The 19,460-nt window shown below is 64.1% G+C and overlaps 2 protein-coding genes across 2 annotated transcripts in view; both read right to left on the reverse strand.

The window, feature by feature from the left end:
• Positions 1 to 12,064, reverse strand: part of EHMT2 (euchromatic histone lysine methyltransferase 2) — a 34,384-nt gene extending 22,320 nt beyond the window's left edge. The window contains 14 exon segments of the mRNA XM_069881941.1: positions 1,891 to 2,034; positions 3,663 to 3,793; positions 4,321 to 4,425; positions 5,144 to 5,249; positions 6,068 to 6,208; positions 7,694 to 7,744; positions 7,746 to 7,838; positions 8,111 to 8,196; positions 8,770 to 8,842; positions 9,532 to 9,596; positions 9,631 to 9,707; positions 9,709 to 9,845; positions 10,828 to 11,001; positions 12,041 to 12,064. Coding sequence (XP_069738042.1) covers positions 1,891 to 2,034; positions 3,663 to 3,793; positions 4,321 to 4,425; positions 5,144 to 5,249; positions 6,068 to 6,208; positions 7,694 to 7,744; positions 7,746 to 7,838; positions 8,111 to 8,196; positions 8,770 to 8,842; positions 9,532 to 9,596; positions 9,631 to 9,707; positions 9,709 to 9,845; positions 10,828 to 11,001; positions 12,041 to 12,064 — 1,407 coding nt within the window.
• A 466-nt stretch (positions 12,065 to 12,530) lies between these two features.
• ZBTB12 (zinc finger and BTB domain containing 12) lies at positions 12,531 to 18,662 on the reverse strand. Its single transcript, XM_069881991.1, is given in 4 exon segments — positions 12,531 to 15,439; positions 15,442 to 15,580; positions 15,582 to 16,304; positions 16,336 to 18,662. Coding segments are annotated over 3 exon segments (1,143 nt in total). The 5' UTR covers positions 16,200 to 16,304; positions 16,336 to 18,662; the 3' UTR covers positions 12,531 to 15,053.
• Positions 18,663 to 19,460: the final 798 nt, after the last annotated feature.

The raw sequence follows: 19,460 nt of genomic DNA on the forward strand, positions 1-19,460 counted from the left end.
GGCTGCGGAGGGGATAAAAGGGGTCCTGGGGGGCTGAAGAGGGGATAAAAGGGGTCCTGGGGGGCTGCAGAGGGGATAAAAGGGGGTCTTGGGGGCTTCAGAGGGGATAAAAGGGGGTCCTGGGGGCTGCAGAGGAGATAAAAGGGGGTCCTGGGGGGCTGAAGAGGGGATAAAAGAGGGTCTTGGGGGGCCCCAAAAGGAGTCCTGGGGGGATAGAGGGGTCCTGGGGGGCTTCAGAGGGGATAAAAGGGCGTCCTGGGGGCTTCAGAGGGGATAAAAGGGGTCCTGGGGGGCTTCAGAGGGGATAAAAGGGGGTCCTGGGGGGCTGCAGAGGGGATAAAAGGGGGTCCTGGGGGCTGCAGAGGGGATAAAAGGGGTCCTGGGGGGCTCAGAGGGGATAAAAGGGGGTCTTGGGGGGCCCTAAAGGAGTCTTGGGGGGATAGATGGGTCCTGGGGGGCTTCAGAGGGGATAAAAGGGGGTCCTGGGGGCTTCAGAGGGGATAAAAGGGGGTCCTGGAGGGCTTCAGAGAAGATAAAAGGGGTTCTGGGGGGCTCCAGAGAGGATAAAAGGGGGTCCTGGGGGGCTGCGGAGGGGATAAAAGGGGGTCCTGGGGGGCTGCAGAGGGGATAAAAGGGGGTCCTGGGGGGCTGCGGAGGGGATAAAAGGGGGTCCTGGGGGGCTGCGGAGGGGATAAAAGAGGGTCCTGGGGGGCTCAGAGGGGATAAAAGGGGTCCTGGGGGGCTCAGAGGGGATAAAAGGGGTCTGGGGGGCTCAGAGGGGATAAAAGGGGGTCCTGGGGGGCTCAGAGGGGATAAAAGGGGGTCCTGGGGGGCTCCAGAGGGGATAAAATGGGGTCCTGGGGGCTTCAGACCAGATAAAACGGGTCTTGGGGGGTCCTGAAGGGCATAAAGGGGATCCCAGGAGTCCTTAAAGGGGTCTTGGGGGTCTCGAGAGGAGATAAAGGGGGTCCTGGGGGTCCCTAAAGGGATAAAGGGGGCCCTGAGGGTCCCTAAAGGGGTCCTGGGGGGCTTCAGAGGGGATAGGGGGGGTCCTGTGGTGGGGGTCCTGTGGGCTCCAGAGGGGACTAAGGGGGTCCTCGGGGGTTTTGTGCCCCCCCCTCACAATTTTGGGGACCCCCTCTCATTTTTAGGGACCCCTCCCCACCTTTAAGGACCCCTCTCCATCTTTAGGGGCCCCCCCTCAGCTTTAATGATCCCCTGTCCCCTATTTAGAGCCCCCCCAGACTCAAAGAAACAGCAACAACGGGGGCTGGGCTGGGGGTCCCTGGGCTCCCTGGGGTCTGGGCCCCCTCCTCTTGCTTTTGGGGGCCCCCCCTCACTTTTGGGGACCCCTCCCCACCTTTAGGGCCCCCCCCCCCCTATTTAGAACCGCTCCTCCCCTATTTAGAGCCCCCCCAGACTCAAAGAAATAGCAACAACAGGGTCTCGGCTGGGGGTCCTGGGCTCACTGAGGTCTGGGCCCCCTCCTCTCAGTTTTGGGGCTCCCCCCTCACTTTTGGGGACCCCTCCCCACCTCTAGGGTCTCGTTCTGGGGACCCCCTCCCCTATTTAGAGCCCCCCTAGACTCAGAAGAACGGCAATAACAGGGTCTGGGCTGGGGGTCCCTGGGCTCCCTGGGGTCTGGGCCCCCTCCTCTTGCTTTTGGGGGCCCCCCCTCACTTTTGGGGACCCCTCCCCACCTTTAGGCCCCCCCCTCCCCTATTTAGAACCCCCCCTCCCCTATTTAGAGCCTCCCCAGACTCCAAACAGCAGCAGCAACGGGGTCTGGGCTGGGGGTCCCTGGGCTCCCTGGGGTCTGGGCCCCCTCCTCTCGGTTTTGGGGCCCCCCCTCGGTTTTGGGGGGCTCTGGGGGGGGACCCCCGGACTCACGGCGGTGCAGAAGTACCCGCAGCCGGGGCAGCAGTGGTGTTTGACCATGCGGGCGCGGTGACTCTCGCACAGAACCATCAGCGGCACCCGGCTCGACGGCCGCATCGTCTCGCGCTTCAGGATGCTGCTGCCGCACCCGCTCAGCTGGGGGGGGGCCTCAGATCAAATACAGACCCCCCCAAACACCCCGGACCCCCATTTCCAGCCCCAGAGCCCCCCCAGACCCCCATTTCCATCCCCAGAGCCCCCCAGAATCCTTCAGCTTCAGGATGCTGCTGCCGCACCCGCTCAGCTGGGGGGGGGCTCAGATCAAATACAGACCCCCCCCTGCACCCCCACAACCCCCCCGGACCCCCATTTCTAGTCCCAGAGCCCCCCAAAACCCCCCAATCATCCTCAGACCCCCCCTCAGACCCCCATTTCCAACCCCAGAGCCCCCCAGAACCCTTCGGCTTCAGGATGCTGCTGCCGCCCCTGCTCAGCTTGGGGGGGTGGGGGCCCAGAACCCCCATTTCGCACCCCAGACCCCCCCGGGACCCCCATTTCCACCCCCAGCCCCCCATTTTCCCACCTCTAGACCCCCCCAGAGCCCCGTTTCCCACCCCAGACCCCACCCAACCTCTATTTTCCACCCCAGACCCCCCCAAATCATCCTCAACCCCCCCCGAACCCCCATTTCTCACCCCTAGACCCCCCCCGAGCCTCTATTTTCTACCCCCAGACCCCCCCATCCCAGCAGAGACCCCCCATTTCCCACCCCCAGACCCCTCATTGCCCCCCGACCCCCCCAGATCCCCATTTCTCACCCCTAGACCCCCATTTCCCACCCCCAGAACCCCCAGACTCCCATTCCACACCCCCAGACCCCACCCAAGACCCCTACGACCCCCCCAATCACCCCAAATCATCCCTGGGACCCCCCCATCACCCCCAGGACCCCCCAGTCTCCCCCAGGACCCCCCTAATCACCTCCAATCACCTCCAGCACCCCCCTAATCAACCCCAATCACCCCCACAACCCTCCTAATTGCCCCAATCACCCCCAGGACCCCCCTAATCACCCCCACAACCCCCCTAATCACCTCCAATCACCCCCAGGACCCCCCTAATCACCCCAAATCACCCCCAGGCCCCCTCCAATCACCCCCAGGCCCCCCTCAATCACCCCAAATCACCCTCAGGGCCCCCTTAATCCCCTCCTGAACCCTGCAATCTCCCCCAAGACCCCTCTAATCACCCCCAGCCCCCCCCCCCAATCACCCCTAATCACCCCCAGGACCCCCCTAATCACCCCAAATCACCCTCAGGGCCCCCCTAATCCCCTCCTAGACCCTGCAATCTCCCCCAAGACCCCTCTAATCACCCCCAGCCCCCCCCTAATCACTCCCAGGACGCCCCTAATCAACCCCAATCAACCCCACGACCCTCCTAATCACACCCAGGACCCCCCTAATCACACCCAGAACCCCCCTAATCACACCCAATCACCCCCACATCCCTCCTAATTGCCCCAATCACCCCCAGGACCCCCCTAATCACCCCCAGGACCCCCCTAATCACCTCCAATCACCCCCAGGACCCCCCTAATCACTGCCAGGACCCCCCTAATCACCTCCAATCACCCCCAGGACCCCCCTAATCACCGCCAGGACCCCCCTAATCACCGCCAATCACCCCCAGGACCCCCCTAGTCACCTCCAATCACCCCCAGGACCCCTCTAATCACCCCCAGGCCCCCCCCAATCCCCCCCAGGCCCCCCCCGTGCCCCCACCTGCCCGTCGATGCTCTCGGTGGCCATGCAGAGCCCCCGGCCGTCCCCTCGCTCCACCTTGGGTGCCTCCATGCGGCAGGAGCACAGCGGCAGCTCCTCGAAGCGCTCGGGCTCCAGGGACCCCCCAGCGCCTGAAGGGGGCGGGGCCAGAGATCAGGGGGCGGGGCCAGAGATCAGGGGGCGGGGCCAGAGATCAGGGGGCGGGGCCATTGGAGTATTAGGGCCTTAGAATGGGGCGTGGCCTAACGAAAAGGGGCGTGGCCTGTACAATGAAGCTTAATGGAGGGGGGCGTGGCTTAAGAAAGGGGGCGTGGCTAACTGAGTCACGTGTAGCATGGCCACTCAGAACTGGTGTCTTGAATGGGGGCGTGGCTTATGGGAGGGGCGTGGCTTATGGGAGGGGGCGTGGCTTATGGGGAGGGGGCGTGGCTTATGGGAGGGGGCGTGGCTTATGGGGAGGGGCGTGGCTTATGGGAGGGGGCGTGGCTTATGGGAGGGGGCGTGGCTTATGGGAGGGGGCGTGGCTTATGGGAGGGGGCGTGGCTTATGAGCCCCAGCTTGGTCTCCCAATGGGTCAGAGGCTCTTTTTAAGACGGGGGGGGTGTGTGTGTGTCTCTGAATTTGGGGGGAGGGTCTGGAATTCGGGGTGTTTGCTCACCCGGGGGCTGCGGGGAGAGCCCCCCTCCCCCCGGCAGCTGCAGGCAGCCCAGAGGCACCTCCGTGTACTCGCTGGGGGCGGCCCCGGGGGGCGCCCCGGGAAGGCCTGGGGGGGTAAAAAGAGGGGACGGGGCGGGGGAAGGGTCAGGGGGGGCCCCCCAGGACACCCCCCCCCCCCTCCATCCCAGTACCCCCCACCCCATCCCAGTTCACCACCATGGACCAGTTCCCCCCCTCCACTTTCTCCCCATCGCAGCGCCCCCCCATCCCAGTTCCCCTCCTAGATCCCAGTTTCCCCATCCCAGTTCCCCTTTTAAATCCCAGTTCCCCCATCCCAGTTCCCCTCCTAGATCCCAGTTCCCCCATCCCAGTTCCCCTCTTAAATCCCAGTTCCCCCATCCCAGTTCCCCTCCTAGATCCCAGTTCCCCCATCCCAGTTCCCCTCTTAAATCCCAGTTCCCCCATCCCAGTTCCCCTCCTAAATCCCAGTTCCCCCATCCCAGTTCCCCTCCTAAATCCCAGTCCCCCCATCCCAGTTCCCCTTTTAAATCCCAGTTCCCCCATCCCAGTTCCCCTCCTAAATCCCAGTTCCCCCATCCCAGTTCCCCTCCTAAATCCCAGTTCCCCCATCCCAGTTCCCCTCCTAAATCCCAGTTCCCCCATCCCAGTTCCCCTCCTAAATCCCAGTTCCCCCATCCCAGTTCCCCTTCTAAATCCCAGTTTCCCCATCCCAGTTCCCCTCCTAGATCCCAGTTCCCCCATCCCAGTTCCCCTCCTAGATCCCAGTTCCCCCCTCCCAGTCCCCCCAGTCCCCCCAGTGCCACCTCTGTCCTTCCCGCGCGGCTCCTTCCTCTTCCTCTTCCGGGCGGGTTTGAGCCAGGGACTCTCCTTCCAGCGACGCCGAGCGCGGCGCCGGGAGCTGCTCGCGCTCTGGGGGGGCTGTTAGACACCCCAAAACACCCAAAACCCCCCAAAAACACCCCCAAAACACCCCCAATACCCCCCCAAAAGCCCTCTTGACCCCCTCAAAACCCCTCCTTGACCCCCCCAAGCCCCCTCTTGACCCCCTAAAACCCCCCTTGGCCCCCTAAAACCCCTTCTTGATGCCCCCAAACCCCCCCAAACCCCCTCCTTGACCCCCCAAACCCCCTCCTTGACCCCCCAAAACCCCTCCTTGACCCCTCTTGACCCCCACAAATCCCCTCAATGACCCCCAAGCCCCCTCTTGACCCCCAAACCCCATCAAAGCCCCTCTTGACCCCCCCAGAAGCCCTCTTGACCACCCAAACCCCCTCTTGACCCACCCAAAACCTCTCTTGACCCCTTCAAAGCCCCCTCCAACCCCCTCCTTGACCCCCCAAACCCCCTCCTTGACCCCCCAAAACCCCTCCTTGACCCCTCTTGACCCCCACAAATCCCCTCATTGACCCCCAAGCCTTCTCTTGACCCCCAAACCCCATCAAAGCCCCTCTTGACCCCTCCAGAAGCCCTCTTGACCCCCCAAACCCCCTCTTGACCCACCCAAAACCCCTCTTGACCCCTTCAAAGCCCCCTCAAAACCCCTCTTGACCCCCTAAAACCCCTCCTTGACCCCCTAAAACCCCTCCTTGACCCCCCCAAAACCCCCCAAACCCCCTCCTTGACCCCCCAAACCCCCTCTTGACCCCCTAAAACCCCTTCTTGATGCCCCCAAACCCCCTCAACCCCCTCTTGACCCCCCCCTCAGCCCCCCCAGCCCCCCCCCATACCCGGTCGGAGGCGTTTCCCGACTCCTCATCCTCCTCTTCTTCCTCCTCCTCTTCCTCTTCCTCCTCCTCTTCCTCCTCATCCTCTTCCTCTTCCTCCTCCTCCTCCTCGCTCAGCGCCTCCAGGGCCCCGTCACCCTCCGACTGCACCAGTCGCCACCAGTCAGCACCAGTCCAGACCAGTAGCCTCCCAGTGGCCCCCCAGTGCCCCCCAATCCATCCCAGTGCCCCCCAATCCATCCCAGTGCCCCCCAGTGCCCCCCCAGTCCATCCCAGTGCCCTCCCAGTGCCCCCCAGTGCTCTCCCAGTCCACCCCAGTGACCCTCAACCCATCCCAGTGCCCTCCCAGTGCCCCCCAGTGTCCTTCCAATCCATCCCAGTGCCTCCCAGTACCCCCTCAGTCCATCCCAGTGCCCCCCCAGTCCATCCCAGTGACCCTCAATCCCTCCCAGTGCCCTTCCAGTCCATCCCAGTGCCCCCCAGTGCCCTCCCAGTCCATCCCAGTGACCCTCAATTCCTCCCAGTGCCCTCCAAGTCCATCCCAGTGCCCCCCAGTGTCCTTCCAATCCATCCCAGTGCCTCCCAGTACCCCCTCAGTCCCTCCCAGTGCCCTCCCAGTCCATCCCAGTGCCCTCCCAGTCCATCCCAGTGACCCTCAATCCCTCCCAGTGCCCTCCAAGTCCATCCCAGTGCCCCCCAGTGCCCTTCCAATCCATCCCAGTGCCTCCCAGTGCCCTCCCAGTCCATCCCAGTGACCCTCAATTCTTCCCAGTGCCCTCCAAGTCCATCCCAGTGCCCCCCAATCCATCCCAGTGCCTCCCAGTACCCCCTCAGTCCATCCCAGTGACCCTCAATCCCTCCCAGTGCCCCCCCAGTCCATCCCAGTGCCCTTCCAATCCCTCCCAGTGCCCCTCAGTCCATCCCAGTGACCCTCAATCCCTCCCAGTGCCCTCCAAGTCCATCCCAGTGCCCTCCCAGTGCCCCCCAGTGCCCTTCCAGTCCATCCCAGTGACCCCCAATGCCCTTCCAGTCCATCCCAGTGCCCCCCCAGTCCATCCCAGTGCCCTTCCAATCCCTCCCAGTGCCCCTCAGTCCATCCCAGTGACCCTCAATCCCTCCCAGTGCCCTCCAAGTCCATCCCAGTGCCCTCCCAGTGCCCCCCAGTGCCCTTCCAGTCCATCCCAGTGACCCCCAATGCCCTTCCAGTCCATCCCAGTGCCCCCAAGTGCCCTTCCAATCCCTCCCAGTCCATCCCAGTACCCCCAATCCACCCCACTGCCCCCCAGTGCCCCCCCAGTCCATCCCAGTGACCCTCAATCCATCCCAGTGCCCTTCCAATCCCTCCCAGTACCCTCCCAGTCCATCCCAGTGCCCTTCCAATCCCTCCCAGTACTCCCAGTGACCCTCAATCCCTCCCAGTGCCCTCCAAGTCCATCCCAGTGCCCTTCCAATCCCTCCCAGTCCCCTCCCAGTCCCCTCCCAGTCCCTCCCAGTCCATCCCAGTGACCCTCAATCCCTCCCAGTGCCCCCCAGTCCCTCCCAGTCCCTCCCAGTGCCCCCTCAATCCCCCCCAGTGCCCTCCCAGTCCCCTCCCAGTCCCCCCCAGTGTCCCCCAGTGCTCCCAGTGACCTTGCTGTCGGAGTCGCCGTGGCCGTCGACGCTGAAGCCGTCGTAGAAGAGGGAGAAGCCGCCCCCCCCCCTCGCTGTCCCAGTCGTCCCCGGGCCGGGCGCCGGGGGGGGGCGCGGGGGCCGCCATCTCCTCCGTCACCGTGATCTGGGGGGGGGGACCCCAAAACTTAAGGGAGGGCTCGGGGGACCCCAAAAATGAGGGGGGGGGGGCAGAATCCAGGAGGGAATCCGGGGGACCCCAGGATTTTGGGGGGGGGGCTCAGGGGAAATCAAGGATCTAGGAAGGGATTGAGGGGATGCAGGAGTCTGGGGGGGCTTGGGGGGGGTCCCTAAAAATAGGGGGGGGCTCAGGGGGTCCCCAAGAATGAGGGAGGGCTCTGGGGGACCCCAAAAACTGAGGGGGGGGGGTGGGGGTACCTCGGTGGTGGCGCGAGGGCTGGGTCGGTGCAGGCGCTTGTGAAGCCCCTCGGGGCCGAAATCCAGCTTGGGGCGTTTGGGGGGGTCTGGGGGGGGGGGGAAAGGGGGGCGGGGGTCACCCTGGGACCCCCCAAAACCCCCACACATCTTGGGTGACCCCAAAACATCCCTAAGACCCCCTAAACCCCCCCAAAATGCCCTGAGACCCCCCCAAAACACCCCTCGATGCCCCAAAAACACGCTGGGACCCCCCAAAACACTCCTAAGCCCCCCCAAACACCTCTGGGACCCCCCCAAACCACTTCTAAGACCCCCTAAACCCCCTCCAAACTCTCCAAAACGCCCCTGGCCCCCAAAAAAAACCACCCGCAGACCTTTGGATGCCCCCAAAACACCCTGGAGACCCCCCAAAACCACTCTGAGACCTCCGAAACACCCCAAAATGCTCATGTGCCCCCACAAAAATGCCCTGGGACCCCCAAACCCCCCCCAAAATACTCATAGACCCCCTATTTCCCCCAAAAAAGACCCCTTAACCCTCCCAAAACACATCAGGATGCCCTAAAACCCCCCCTGGACCCCCCCAAAACACCCCTAAGACCCCCAAGACCCCCCCAAACACCTCTGGGACCCCCCAAGACCCCCCCCCGAATTCCAACCGGGGTCCCCGATGCTGCGCAGCTCATCGGACACACGGAAATGCAGCATCTCCGACACCCGCTTCTCAGGGACCTGGGGGGGGACACAAAAAATTGAGGGGGGGGACACCCCGCGGGTTGGGGGGGTTCTAGGGTGGGTTGGGGGGGGCTAGGGGGAGTCTTAGGGTGTTTTTTGGGGGGTTAGGGGGTCTTAGGAGCATCTGGGGGTGTCCCAGGGTGTTTTGGGGGGGTCTCAGAGTGATTGGGTCGGGGGTTAGAGGGTTCCAGGGTGTTTTGGGGGGGTCTCAAGGTATTTCGGGGGGTTTAAGGGGTCCCAGGGCGTTTTTTGGGGGGTCCCAGGGTGTTTTGGGGGGGGTTAGGGAGCCTTAGAAAGGTTTGGGGGGGGTCTCAGGGTGTTTGGGGGGGCTTAGAGGGTCTTAGGAGGGTTTTTGGGGGGTCTCAAGATGTTTGGGGGTTCCAGGGTGTTTTGGGGGGGGTCTCAAGAGTGCTTGGGGGGGGCTTAGAGGGTCTTAGGAACATTTTGGGGGGGGTCCTTAGGTGTTTTGGGGGGGGTCAGGGGATCCCAGAGTGTTTCTTTGGGGGGTTAGGGGGTTCTAGGGGGTTTTGGGGGGGGGTCTCAAGGTATTTTGTGGGGTTTAAGGGGTCCCAGGGCATTTTCGGGGGGGTCCCAGGGGTCTAGGGGGAGGTTTAGGGGTGTCCCAAGAGGCTCTGGGGTGTGTGGGGGGGTGGGGAGACACCCCCAGATTTTTTGGGGCCCCCCACCTGCCCGTTGCCGGCCTTGGCCATGGTCTTGCGCGCCCGATGGACTTTGGGGGGCTCGGGGGGGGCCCGGGGGGGGCTCCGGGGGGGGCTCCGGGGGGGAGGCGGTCGGGGGGGCTGGGGGGCGCCCCCCTCCCCCCCCTCCCGGGAGGCTGAGGAGCCTCAGGGCCAAACTCTGCCCGGGGGGGCGACTTTCCGGCCCCCGTTAACGACATTTTCGCTCGGCTCGGGGGGGGCGGCGGGAGGGGGGGGGGCAGGGGGGGACCCCCCGAGCGCCCCCCGACCCGGGGACCCCGGCAGCGTCTTCGTGGCGTGGCCTGAGGAGGGGGGGGAGAAGGAAAAGGCTGTGAGACCCCCCCCTGAGCCCTGAAAAAACCCCAAAACAGCCCAAGGACCCCCCCAAAACACCCCCAGGACCCCCAAATCCCTCAATCCCCCCAAAGAAACCCCCCCAGTCACCCTCGGACCCTCCAGGCCCCCAAAACCCCTTTTCTACCCCCCCAGACCCCCAAAATCCCCTCTCAGACTCCCCCAAATCCCCTTTAAACCCCCCCAGCCCCCCAAAATCCCCTCTCAGAACCCCCCAGCCCCCCAAAAACTCCTCTCAGACCCCCCAAACCCCTTTAAACCCCCCCAGCCCCCCAAAATCCCCTCTCAGACCCCCCCAAACCCCTTTAAACTCCCCAGCCCCCCAAAACCCCCTCTCAGACTCCTCCAAACCCCCTTTAAACCCCCCCAGCCCCCCAAAAACCCCTCTCAGACTCCCCCAAATCCCCTTTAAACCCCCCCAGCCCCCCAAAATCCCCTCAGACCCCCCCAAACCCCTTTAAACCCCCCAGCCCCCCAAAACCCCCTCTCAGACTCCCCCAAATCCCCTTTAAACCCCCCCAGCCCCCCAAAATCCCCTCTCAGACCCCCCAAACCCCTTTAAACCCCCCCAGCCCCCCAAAACCCCCTCTCAGACTCCCCCAAATCCCCTTTAAACCCCCCCAGCCCCCCAAAACCCCCTCTCAGACTCCCCCAAACCCTTTATACCCCCCCAAAACCCCCTCTCAGACCCCCCAAATCCCTTTAAACACCCCCAGCCCCCCAAAACCCCCTCTCAGACCCCCCCAATCCCCTTTAAACCCCCCCAGCCCCACTTTACACCCCCCAAGACCCCCCTTAACCCCCCCAAACCTCCTTTAAACCCCCTCAGACCCTCCCAGCCCCCCCTTTAAACGCCACCAGCCCCCCTAAACCCCCTTTAAATGCCCCCAGCCCCCCAAAACCCCCCCTCAACCCCCCCCCTCCCCTTACCTGGCAGCCCCCTCGGGCCGGCACCGGCTGGGGGGGTCCCCTGGGCTCCCCCCTCCCCTTCGGGGTGCCCCCCCCCGATCTCTCGGGCGCTCCCCAACACGGGGGCCCCCCCGTTTTCTTCCTCGGGGGGGGCCCCCGCGTTTTGTGGGGGGACGGGGCTGCTGGGAGAGAGACCTGGGGGGGGGGAACACAGGAATTAGTGTGGGGGGGTGTATGAGAGAGGCCAAAAGGGGGGGTTATGGGGGTGCCCCCCCCCCAAAAACTTACCGGGGTCTCCCCCCATCTCCATCACCAGGGGCCCAACGGGGGGGTCCTGGGGGGCAGAGAGCGGTGAGGGGGGGGCCCAGGCGATGCCCCCCCCCCAAATACCCCTATTTACCCACAAAACCCCCCCATTCTGCCCCATGTGTCCCCCCAATTCCCTTCAGAGCCCCCTATTCGCCCCCCATTTTGCCCCCAGACCCATTGTCCCCCCCATTTCCCCCCCAATTTGCCTCAGAACCCCCCCATTTTGCCCCATTTGCCCCCCAATTCCCCTCAGAGACCCTCATTTTCCCTCCATTTTGTCCCCAGACCCCTTGTCCCCTCCATGTCCCCCCAATTCCCCTCAAAGCCCCCCATTCCCCCCCCAATTTCCCCCCAATTCCCCTCAGAGCCCCCCATTTTGCCCCCAGCCCCATTGTTTCCCCTCATTTCCCCCCCATTTCCTCTCAGAGCCCCCCATTTACCCCCCATTTCCCCCTCAATTCCCCTCAGAGCCCCCCATTTCCCCACAAATTCCCTCAGAGCCCCCCATTTCCCCCCATTTCCCCTCAGAGCCCCCCATTTACCCCCATGTCACCCCAATTTCCCTCAGAGCCCCCCATTTCCCCACCCATTTTGCCCCCCAGCCCCATTGTGCCCCCTATTTCCCCCCAATTCCCCTCAGAGCCCCCCATTTCCCCTCAGAGCCCCCCATTTCCCCCCCATTTTGCCCCCAGACCCATTGTTCCCCCCCATTTCCCCTCAGAGCCCCCCATTTCCTCCCCCATTTCCCCCCCAGCCCCATTGTTCCCCCTCATTTCCCCTTTGTTCCCCCATTTCCCCCCCAATTTCCCTCATTTCCCCCCCATTTCGCCCCCAGCCCCATTTCCTCCCCTATTTCCCCCCCAATTCGCCTCAGAGCCCCCCCTTTCCCCTCTATTTACCCCCCTCATTCTCCCCCCCCCCCCACCTCGCCGCCTCCCGCCGCCTCCATCGCGCCGCGGCCGCCGCCGATGACGTCACGGGGGGGGGGGGCGGGAAACGAGAGGGGGCGGGGCTTGCGTAGGCCCCGCCCCTCCGCGTAGGCCACGCCCCCTTCCCCGAGCCACGCGGACTATTCCATTTTCCCTTAGCGGGGGGGGGGGGGGGGAAGGCGCTTGGACGCTTCCAACTCCCCAAAGAGGGGGGAAAAGCATTTGGACGCTTCCATTTTCCCTCAGAGGGGGGTCCAGGCATGCGGACCCCCCCCCAACCCCCAATTTGACTCCCGCCCCCCCAAAAAAAACCCGCAAACTAGCCCTTTTTTTACTCAACTTTCGCTTTATTTATTACAAAACCGTGTCTAAAAGCTAAAAAGGGGGCGCCCCCCCTCCCCAAAACCCAGCTCCCCCCCCCCCAAAAAATATGGGACCCCCCCATCTATGCTACCAAACAGCCCCCTCCCCCCCCATCAACCCCTCCTCCCCCCCCTACAAACTAAAGGGGATTCAAATTGGGGGGGGGGCACCCCCAAAACTGCCCCCTCAGGGGCAACCGGGACCCCCAACCCCATCACCCAGGGGCTCCATCCCATAATATGGGGGGGTCTTGGTGTTGGGGACCCCCAAACTCATCATCTAGGGGGGTCCGAGGTGTCTAGGACCCCCCAAATCCATCACCGGAGGGGGGTCCGAAGTCTCTAGGACCCCCCAAATCCATCACCTATGGGCTCCATCCCATAATATGGGGGGTCCGAGGTGTCCAGGACCCCCAAATCCATCATCTATGAGGGTCCCAGGTCTCCAGGACCCCCAAACTCACGATCCACGGGGGCACCAAGAGGTCTGGGACCCTCAAATCCATCATCCATGAAGCTCCAAGGCCTCCAAGACCCCCCCAAACTCATGGTCCAAGATCTCCAAGACCCCCAAACTCACGATCCACGAAGGTCTAAGGTGTCTAGGACCCCCAAAATCCATAATCCATGAAGGTCCAAGGTCTCCAAGACCCTCAAACTCTTGTTCCTTGGGCTTCAAGGTCTCCAAGACCCCCAAACTCATCATCCGTGAGGCTCCAAGGTCTTCAAGACTCTCAAACTCTTGTTCTTTGGGGTCCAAGGTCTCCCAGACCCCCAAATCCATCATTTATGGGGGTCCAAGGTCTTCAAGACCCTCAAACTCATGATCCATGGGGGCACCAAGAGGTCTGGGACCCCCAAATCCATCATTTATGGGGCTCCAAAGTCTCCAAGACGCCCAAACTCATCATCCATGAAGGTCCAAGGTCTCAAAGACCCTCAAACTCTTGTTCCTTGGGGTTCAAAGACTCCAAGACCCTCAAAGTCACAATCCATGAAGCTCCAAGGTTTCCAACACCCCCAAACTCTTGTTCTTTGGGGTTCAAAGTCTCCAGGACCCTCAATCTCATGATCCCTGGGGTCCAAGGTTGTCCAAAACCCTCAAACTCACCATCCGTGAGGGTCCAAGGTCTCCAAGACCCCCAAACTCACGGTCCCAGGTCTCCAAAACCCCCAAACCTGTTGTCCGTGGGGGCACCAAGAGGTTTAGGACCCCAAATTCATCATCTATGAGGGTTCAAGTCCTCCCAGACCCCCAAACTCAAGGTCCCTGAAGCTCCAAGCTCTCCAAGACCCCCAAATCCATCATCCACGAAGGTCCAAGGTCTCTAGGATCCCCAAACTCATGGTCTATGGGGGCAGCAAGAGGTCTGGGAGCCCCCAACTCATGGTCCATGAAGCTCCAATGTCTCCAAGACCCCCAAACTCTTGTTCTTTGGGGTCTGAGGTCTCCAAGATCCCCAAACTCATCGTCCATGAGGGTCCGAGGTCTCCAAGACCCCCAAACTCTTGTTCTTGGGGTTCAAAGACTCCAAGACTCTCAAATTCATGATCCATGAAGGTCTAAGGTCTCCAAGACCCACAAACTCATCAACCATGGGGGTCCAAGCTCTCCAAGACCCCCAAATCCATCATCCCTGAAGCCCCGAGGTCTCCAAGACCCCCAAACTCACAGTCCCAGGTCTCCAGGACCCCCAAACTCTTGTTCCTTGGGGTCTGAGGTCTCCAAGATCCCCAAACTCATCGTCCATGAGGGTCCGAGGTCTCCAAGACCCCCAAACTCTTGTTCCTTGGGGTTCAAAGACTCCAAGACCCTCAAATTCACGATCCATGAAGGTCCAAGCTCTCCAAGACCCCCAAATCCATCATCCCTGAAGCCCCGAGGTCTCCAAGCCCCCCAAACTCACAGTCCAAAGCCTCCAGGACCCCCAAACTCTTGTTCTTTGGGGTCTGAGGTCTCCAAGATCCCCAAACTCATCGTCCATGAGGGTCTGAGGTCTCCAAGACCCCCAAACTCTTGTTCCTTGGGGTTCAAAGACTCCAAAACCCTCAAATTCACGATCCATGAAGGTCCAAGCTCTCCAAGACCCCCAAATCCACCATCCCTGAAGCCCCGAGGTCTCCAAGACCCCCAAACTCACAGTCCAAGGTCTCCAGGACCCCCAAACTCTTGTTCTTTGGGGTCTGAGGTCTCCAAGACCCCCAAATCCATCATCCCTGAAGCCCCGAGGTCTCCAAGCCCCCCAAACTCACAGTCCAAGGTCTCCAGGACCCCCAAACTCTTGTTCTTTGGGGTCTGAGGTCTCCAAGATCCCCAAACTCATTGTCCATGAGGGTCCGAGGTCTCCAAGACCCCCAAATCCATCATCCCTGAAGCCCCGAGGTCTCCAAGCCCCCCAAACTCACGGTCCAAAGCCTCCAGGCCCCCCAAACTCACGGTCCAAAGCCTCCAAGCCCCCCAAACTCACGGTCCAAAGCCTCCAGGCCCCCCAAACTCACAGTCCAAGGCCTCCAGGACCCCCAACCCCTGGTCCTTCAGGGTTCAAAGTCTCCGAGACCCCCAAACTGGAGGTCGGCGAGGCTCCCAGGAGCCCCATCTCCCCTCGGGGGAGCCCCGGGCCCGTCCTCGGGGTCCCCCCGTCCGCGGTCAGCGCCCCAGGCCGGGGCCGTCGGCGCCGCCGGCCTCCAGGACGTTCTCGGCGGTGGTTTTGCCGTGTTGCTCTTTGAGGTGGCGCCGGATGGCGGGTTTGTGGGCGAAGCGGACGTCGCAGTAGGAGCAGCGGTAGGGCCGCTCGCCGCTGTGGAGGTTCATGTGGTCGTGGAGGGTGGATTTCTGCGTGAAGCTCTTGCCGCAGACGCCGCAGCCGTGCGACTTGACGCCGCGGTGGACGTTCATGTGCCGGTTGAGGTTGCTGCTGTGGTTGAACTGCTTCCCGCAGCGCGGGCACATGAACACGAAGTGCTGGGCCCGCATGTGGAACACCAGCTTCTCCACGCCCTGGAAGGCCTCCCCGCACTTGCCGCAGCGCGCCGAGGACGCCGCCGGCGACGCCGACGCCGACGAAGACGCCGCCGGGAGCGGGTTGACGGCGCCGCTCTCCTCGCCGCCGCCGCCGCCGTGTTGAGGCCCCGGGAAGATGAGCAGCCCCTCGCCCTCGGCGTCCTCGGCCAGGCTGTAACAGGCCTTGAGGACACCGAGCGGCGGCGCCCGCGGCGGCTCCGGCGTGGCCGGCGCCTCGCCGGGCTGAGGCCACGCGCGGCCGCTCCAGCGCCAGCGCGAAGGCCCCGAGGGCGGCTCCACCTTGACGATGCAGACGTCCGGCGTGGTGGAGGCGGCGGCGGCGGCGCCGGCGTCGTCCTCGTCCTCGTCGTCGTCCTCTTCGGGCTTGGGGGGCGGCGTGGGGGGCGCGTGGATGAAGCGGGCGAGGGCGCCGCGGCAGCGCTCGACCACGTGCTCCATCTGCAGGTAGCTGGCGGCCGTCAGGTAGTTGACGAGGTCGCGGCCGGCGAACTCCAGGGCCCCCGTGTAGCACGAGAGCAGCAGGTCGGCCAGCACGCGGGCGCTGTGGGCCAGCGAGACGCGCAGCTCGGCCGCCGGGTTCAGCAGGAACTGGTCGCGCAGGAAGGGCGAGCAGGCCGCCAGGATGACGCGGTGGCCGCGGAAGCGCAGGCTGCGCGCCACGATGGTCACGTCGCAGAAGCGCTCCTCGGCCCGCAGGCGGTTCATGCTGCGCAGCGCCGCCGCCTCGTGGCCCGGCAGCTGGAAGCGAAGCACCTCGGCGCACGACGACATGGCCGGGGCGGCGCTGGGAGGCGCTGGGAGGGACTGGGAGGGACTGGGAGGGACTGGGAGGGAGACTAGGGGCGCTGGGAGGGACTGGGAGGGAGATTAGGGGGGCTAGGAGGGAGATTAGGGGGGACTGGGGGACACTGGGAGGCACTGGGAGGGACTGGGAGGGAGACTAGGGGCACTGGGAGGGAGATATGGGGGACTGGGGGGCACTGGGAGGGACTGGGAGGGGAATTGGGGGAGCGAGGAGGAAGATTTGGGGGGCTAGGAGGGACTGGGAGGGAGACTAGGGGCGCTGGGAGGGACTGGGAGGGAGATTAGGGGGGACTGGAAGGGACTGGGAGGGACTGGGAGAGGCTGGGAGGGGAATTGGGGGAGCTAGGAGGGAGATTCGGGGGGCTAGAAGGGACTGCAAGGGAGATTAGGGGCACTGGGAGGGACTGGGAGGGGAATTGGGGGAGCTAGGAGGGAGATTAGGGGGGCTAGAAGGGGAATTCGGTGCACTGGGAGGGACTGGGAGGGGAATTGGGGGGGCTAGGAGGGAGATTAGGGGGACTAGAAGGGGAATTCGGTGCACTGGGAGGGACTGGGAGGCACTGGGAGGGAGATTAGGGGGGCTAGGAGGGACTGGGAGGGAGATTAGGGGGACTGGGGAGCACTGGGAAGCACTGGGAGGGACTGGGAGGGAGACTAGGGGCGCTGGGAGGGACTGGGAGGGAGATTAGGGGGACTGGGGGGCACTGGGAGGGACTGGGAGAGGCTGGGAGGGGAATTGGGGAGCTAGGAGGGAGATTAGGGGGGACTGGGGGACACTGGGAGAGACTGGGAGGGGAATTGGGGGAGCGAGGAGGGAGATTAGGGGGGCTAGAAAGGACTGGGAGGGAGATTAGGGGCACTGGGAGGGACCGGGAGGGAGACTAGGGTCGCTGGGAGGGACTGGGAGGGAGATTAGAGGGGACTGGCGGGCACTGGGAGGGACTGGGAGAGGCTGGGAGCGGAATTGGGGGAGCTAGGAGGGAGATTAGGGGGGACTGGAGGACACTGGGAGAGACTGGGAGGGGAATTGGGGGAGCGAGGAGGGAGATTCGGGGGGCTAGAAGGGACTGGGAGGGAGATTAGGGGCACTGGGAGGGACTGGGAAGGAGATTAGGGGGGACTGGGGGGCACTGGGAGGGACTGGGAGGGGAATTGGGGGAGCGAGGAGGGAGATTAGGGGGGCTAGAAGGGGAATTCGGTGCACTGGGAGGGACTGGGAGGGGAATTGGGGGGGCTAGGAGGGAGATTAGGGGGGCTAGGAGGGACTGGGAAGGAGATTAGGGGGGACTGGGGGGCACTGGGAGGGGAATTGGGGGGGCTAGAAGGGGAATTCAGTGCACCGGGAGGGACCAGGAGGGAGATTAGGGGGGACTGGGGGGCGCTGGGAGGGACTGGGAGGGGAATTGGGGGAGCGAGGAGGGAGATTGGGGGGCTAGAAGGGGAATTCGGTGCACTGGGACAGACTGGGAGCGAGATTAGGGGCACTGGGAGGGACTGGGAGGGGAACTGGGGGAGCTAGGAGGGAGATTCGGGGGGCTAGAAGGGACTGGGAGGAAGATTAGGGGCGCTACAAGAGGAATTCAGTGCACTGGGACGGACTGGGAGGGAGATTAGGGGCACTGGGAGGGACTGGGAGGGGAATTGGGGGAGCTAGGAGGGAGATTGGGGGGCTAGAAGGGACTGGGAGGCAGATTGAGGGCACTGGGAGGGGAATTGGGGGAACTACAAGGGACTGGGAGGGACTGGGAGGGGAATTGGGGGCACTGGGGGCGCTGGGAGGGAGATTAGGGGGACTGGGAGGTGATTGGGGGCACTGGGAGGGACTGGGAGGGACTGAAAGGGGAACTGGGGGCACTGGGAGGGGAATTGGGGGGACTAGGAGAGACTGAGAGGGACTGGGTGTGGCTGGGAGGGGAACTGGGAGGGACTGGGAGGGACTGGGAAGGGGGTTGGGGGCACTGAGAGAGACTGGGAGGGAAACTGGGGGCACGGGGAGAGACTGGGAAGGAAACTGGGGGCACTGGGAGAGACTGGGAGGGAAACTGGGGGCACGGGGAGGGACTGGGAGGGAAACTGGGGGCACTGGGAAGGACTGGGAGCACTGGAATGGGCTACTGGGAGGGACTGGGAGTGGGCCTGGGGAGACTGGGAGCGCTGGGGGGGTCGCTGGGTGTTACTGGGGGTCGCTGGGCGTTACTGGGAGCACTGGGGGGGTCACTGGGAGCGCTGGGGGGGTCACTGGGAGCGCTGGGGGGGTCACTGGGCGTTACTGGGAGCGCTGGGGGGGTCACTGGGAGCGCTGGGGGGGTCACTGGGCGCGCTGGGGGGGTCACTGGGCGTTACTGGGAGCGCTGGGGGGGTCACTGGGCGTTACTGGGCGGGTCACGTGGTTCCACCTGGGGGAGACAAGGCCGCGATGACGTCACCCGCTCCCCCCTCCCTCCCCCCTCCCCCCCCTCCTCCTCCTCCTCCTCCTCTCCTCCCCCCTCCCCCCCCCCGCCCCGTTACCGCCCTCGAGCGCCGCGCGGCCCCGGCGGCGCAGGTGAGAGCGAGACGGAGGGAGGCGGGAGGAGGGGGCGCCGCCGCCGCCGCCGCCGCGCGGGGCATTGTGGGCCGCTGGGGGACCGCGAGACCACCCCCCAACCCCCCCCCCACACCCCCCGCCCCCAGGACTCCCGCCACCACCACGCGCCGCGGGGCATGCCGGGAACGCGTCATACGAGCGCGCGCGCGGGAAAAGGCGGGGGGGAGGGGGAGGGAGGGAAGGGGTGCGTGGCCTCGGCGTCTGGCGCGGCGCCAAAGGGGGCGTGGCCTCAGGCCTGGCCCGGCGCCAAGTTCTCCAGTGCTTCCCAGTGACCCCTCCCGGAGCTCCCAGTAAATCCTTCCTGGTGCTCCCAGTGGTCCCCTAGAGCTCCCAGTGACCCTCCAGTACTCCCAGTGACCCCCTCACAGAGCTCCCAGTGACCCTCCACTACTCCCAGTGACCCCTCCCAGAGCTCCAGTAAACCTTCCCACTGCTCCCAGTGTTCCCAGTGAACCCCTAGAGCTCCCAGTGACCCTCACAGAGCTCCCAGTGACCCTCCAGTACTCCCAGTGACCCCTTCCAGAGCTTCCAGTAAACCTTCCCAGTGCTCCCAGTGTTCCCAGTGAACCCCTAGAGCTCCAGTGACCCTCCACTACTCCCAGTGACCCCTCCCAGAGCTCCCAGTGACCCTCCACTACTCCCAG

The sequence above is a fragment of the Phaenicophaeus curvirostris genome, unplaced genomic scaffold, assembly GCF_032191515.1.
Source record: "Phaenicophaeus curvirostris isolate KB17595 unplaced genomic scaffold, BPBGC_Pcur_1.0 scaffold_73, whole genome shotgun sequence".
Taxonomy (NCBI): Eukaryota; Metazoa; Chordata; class Aves; order Cuculiformes; family Cuculidae; genus Phaenicophaeus; species Phaenicophaeus curvirostris.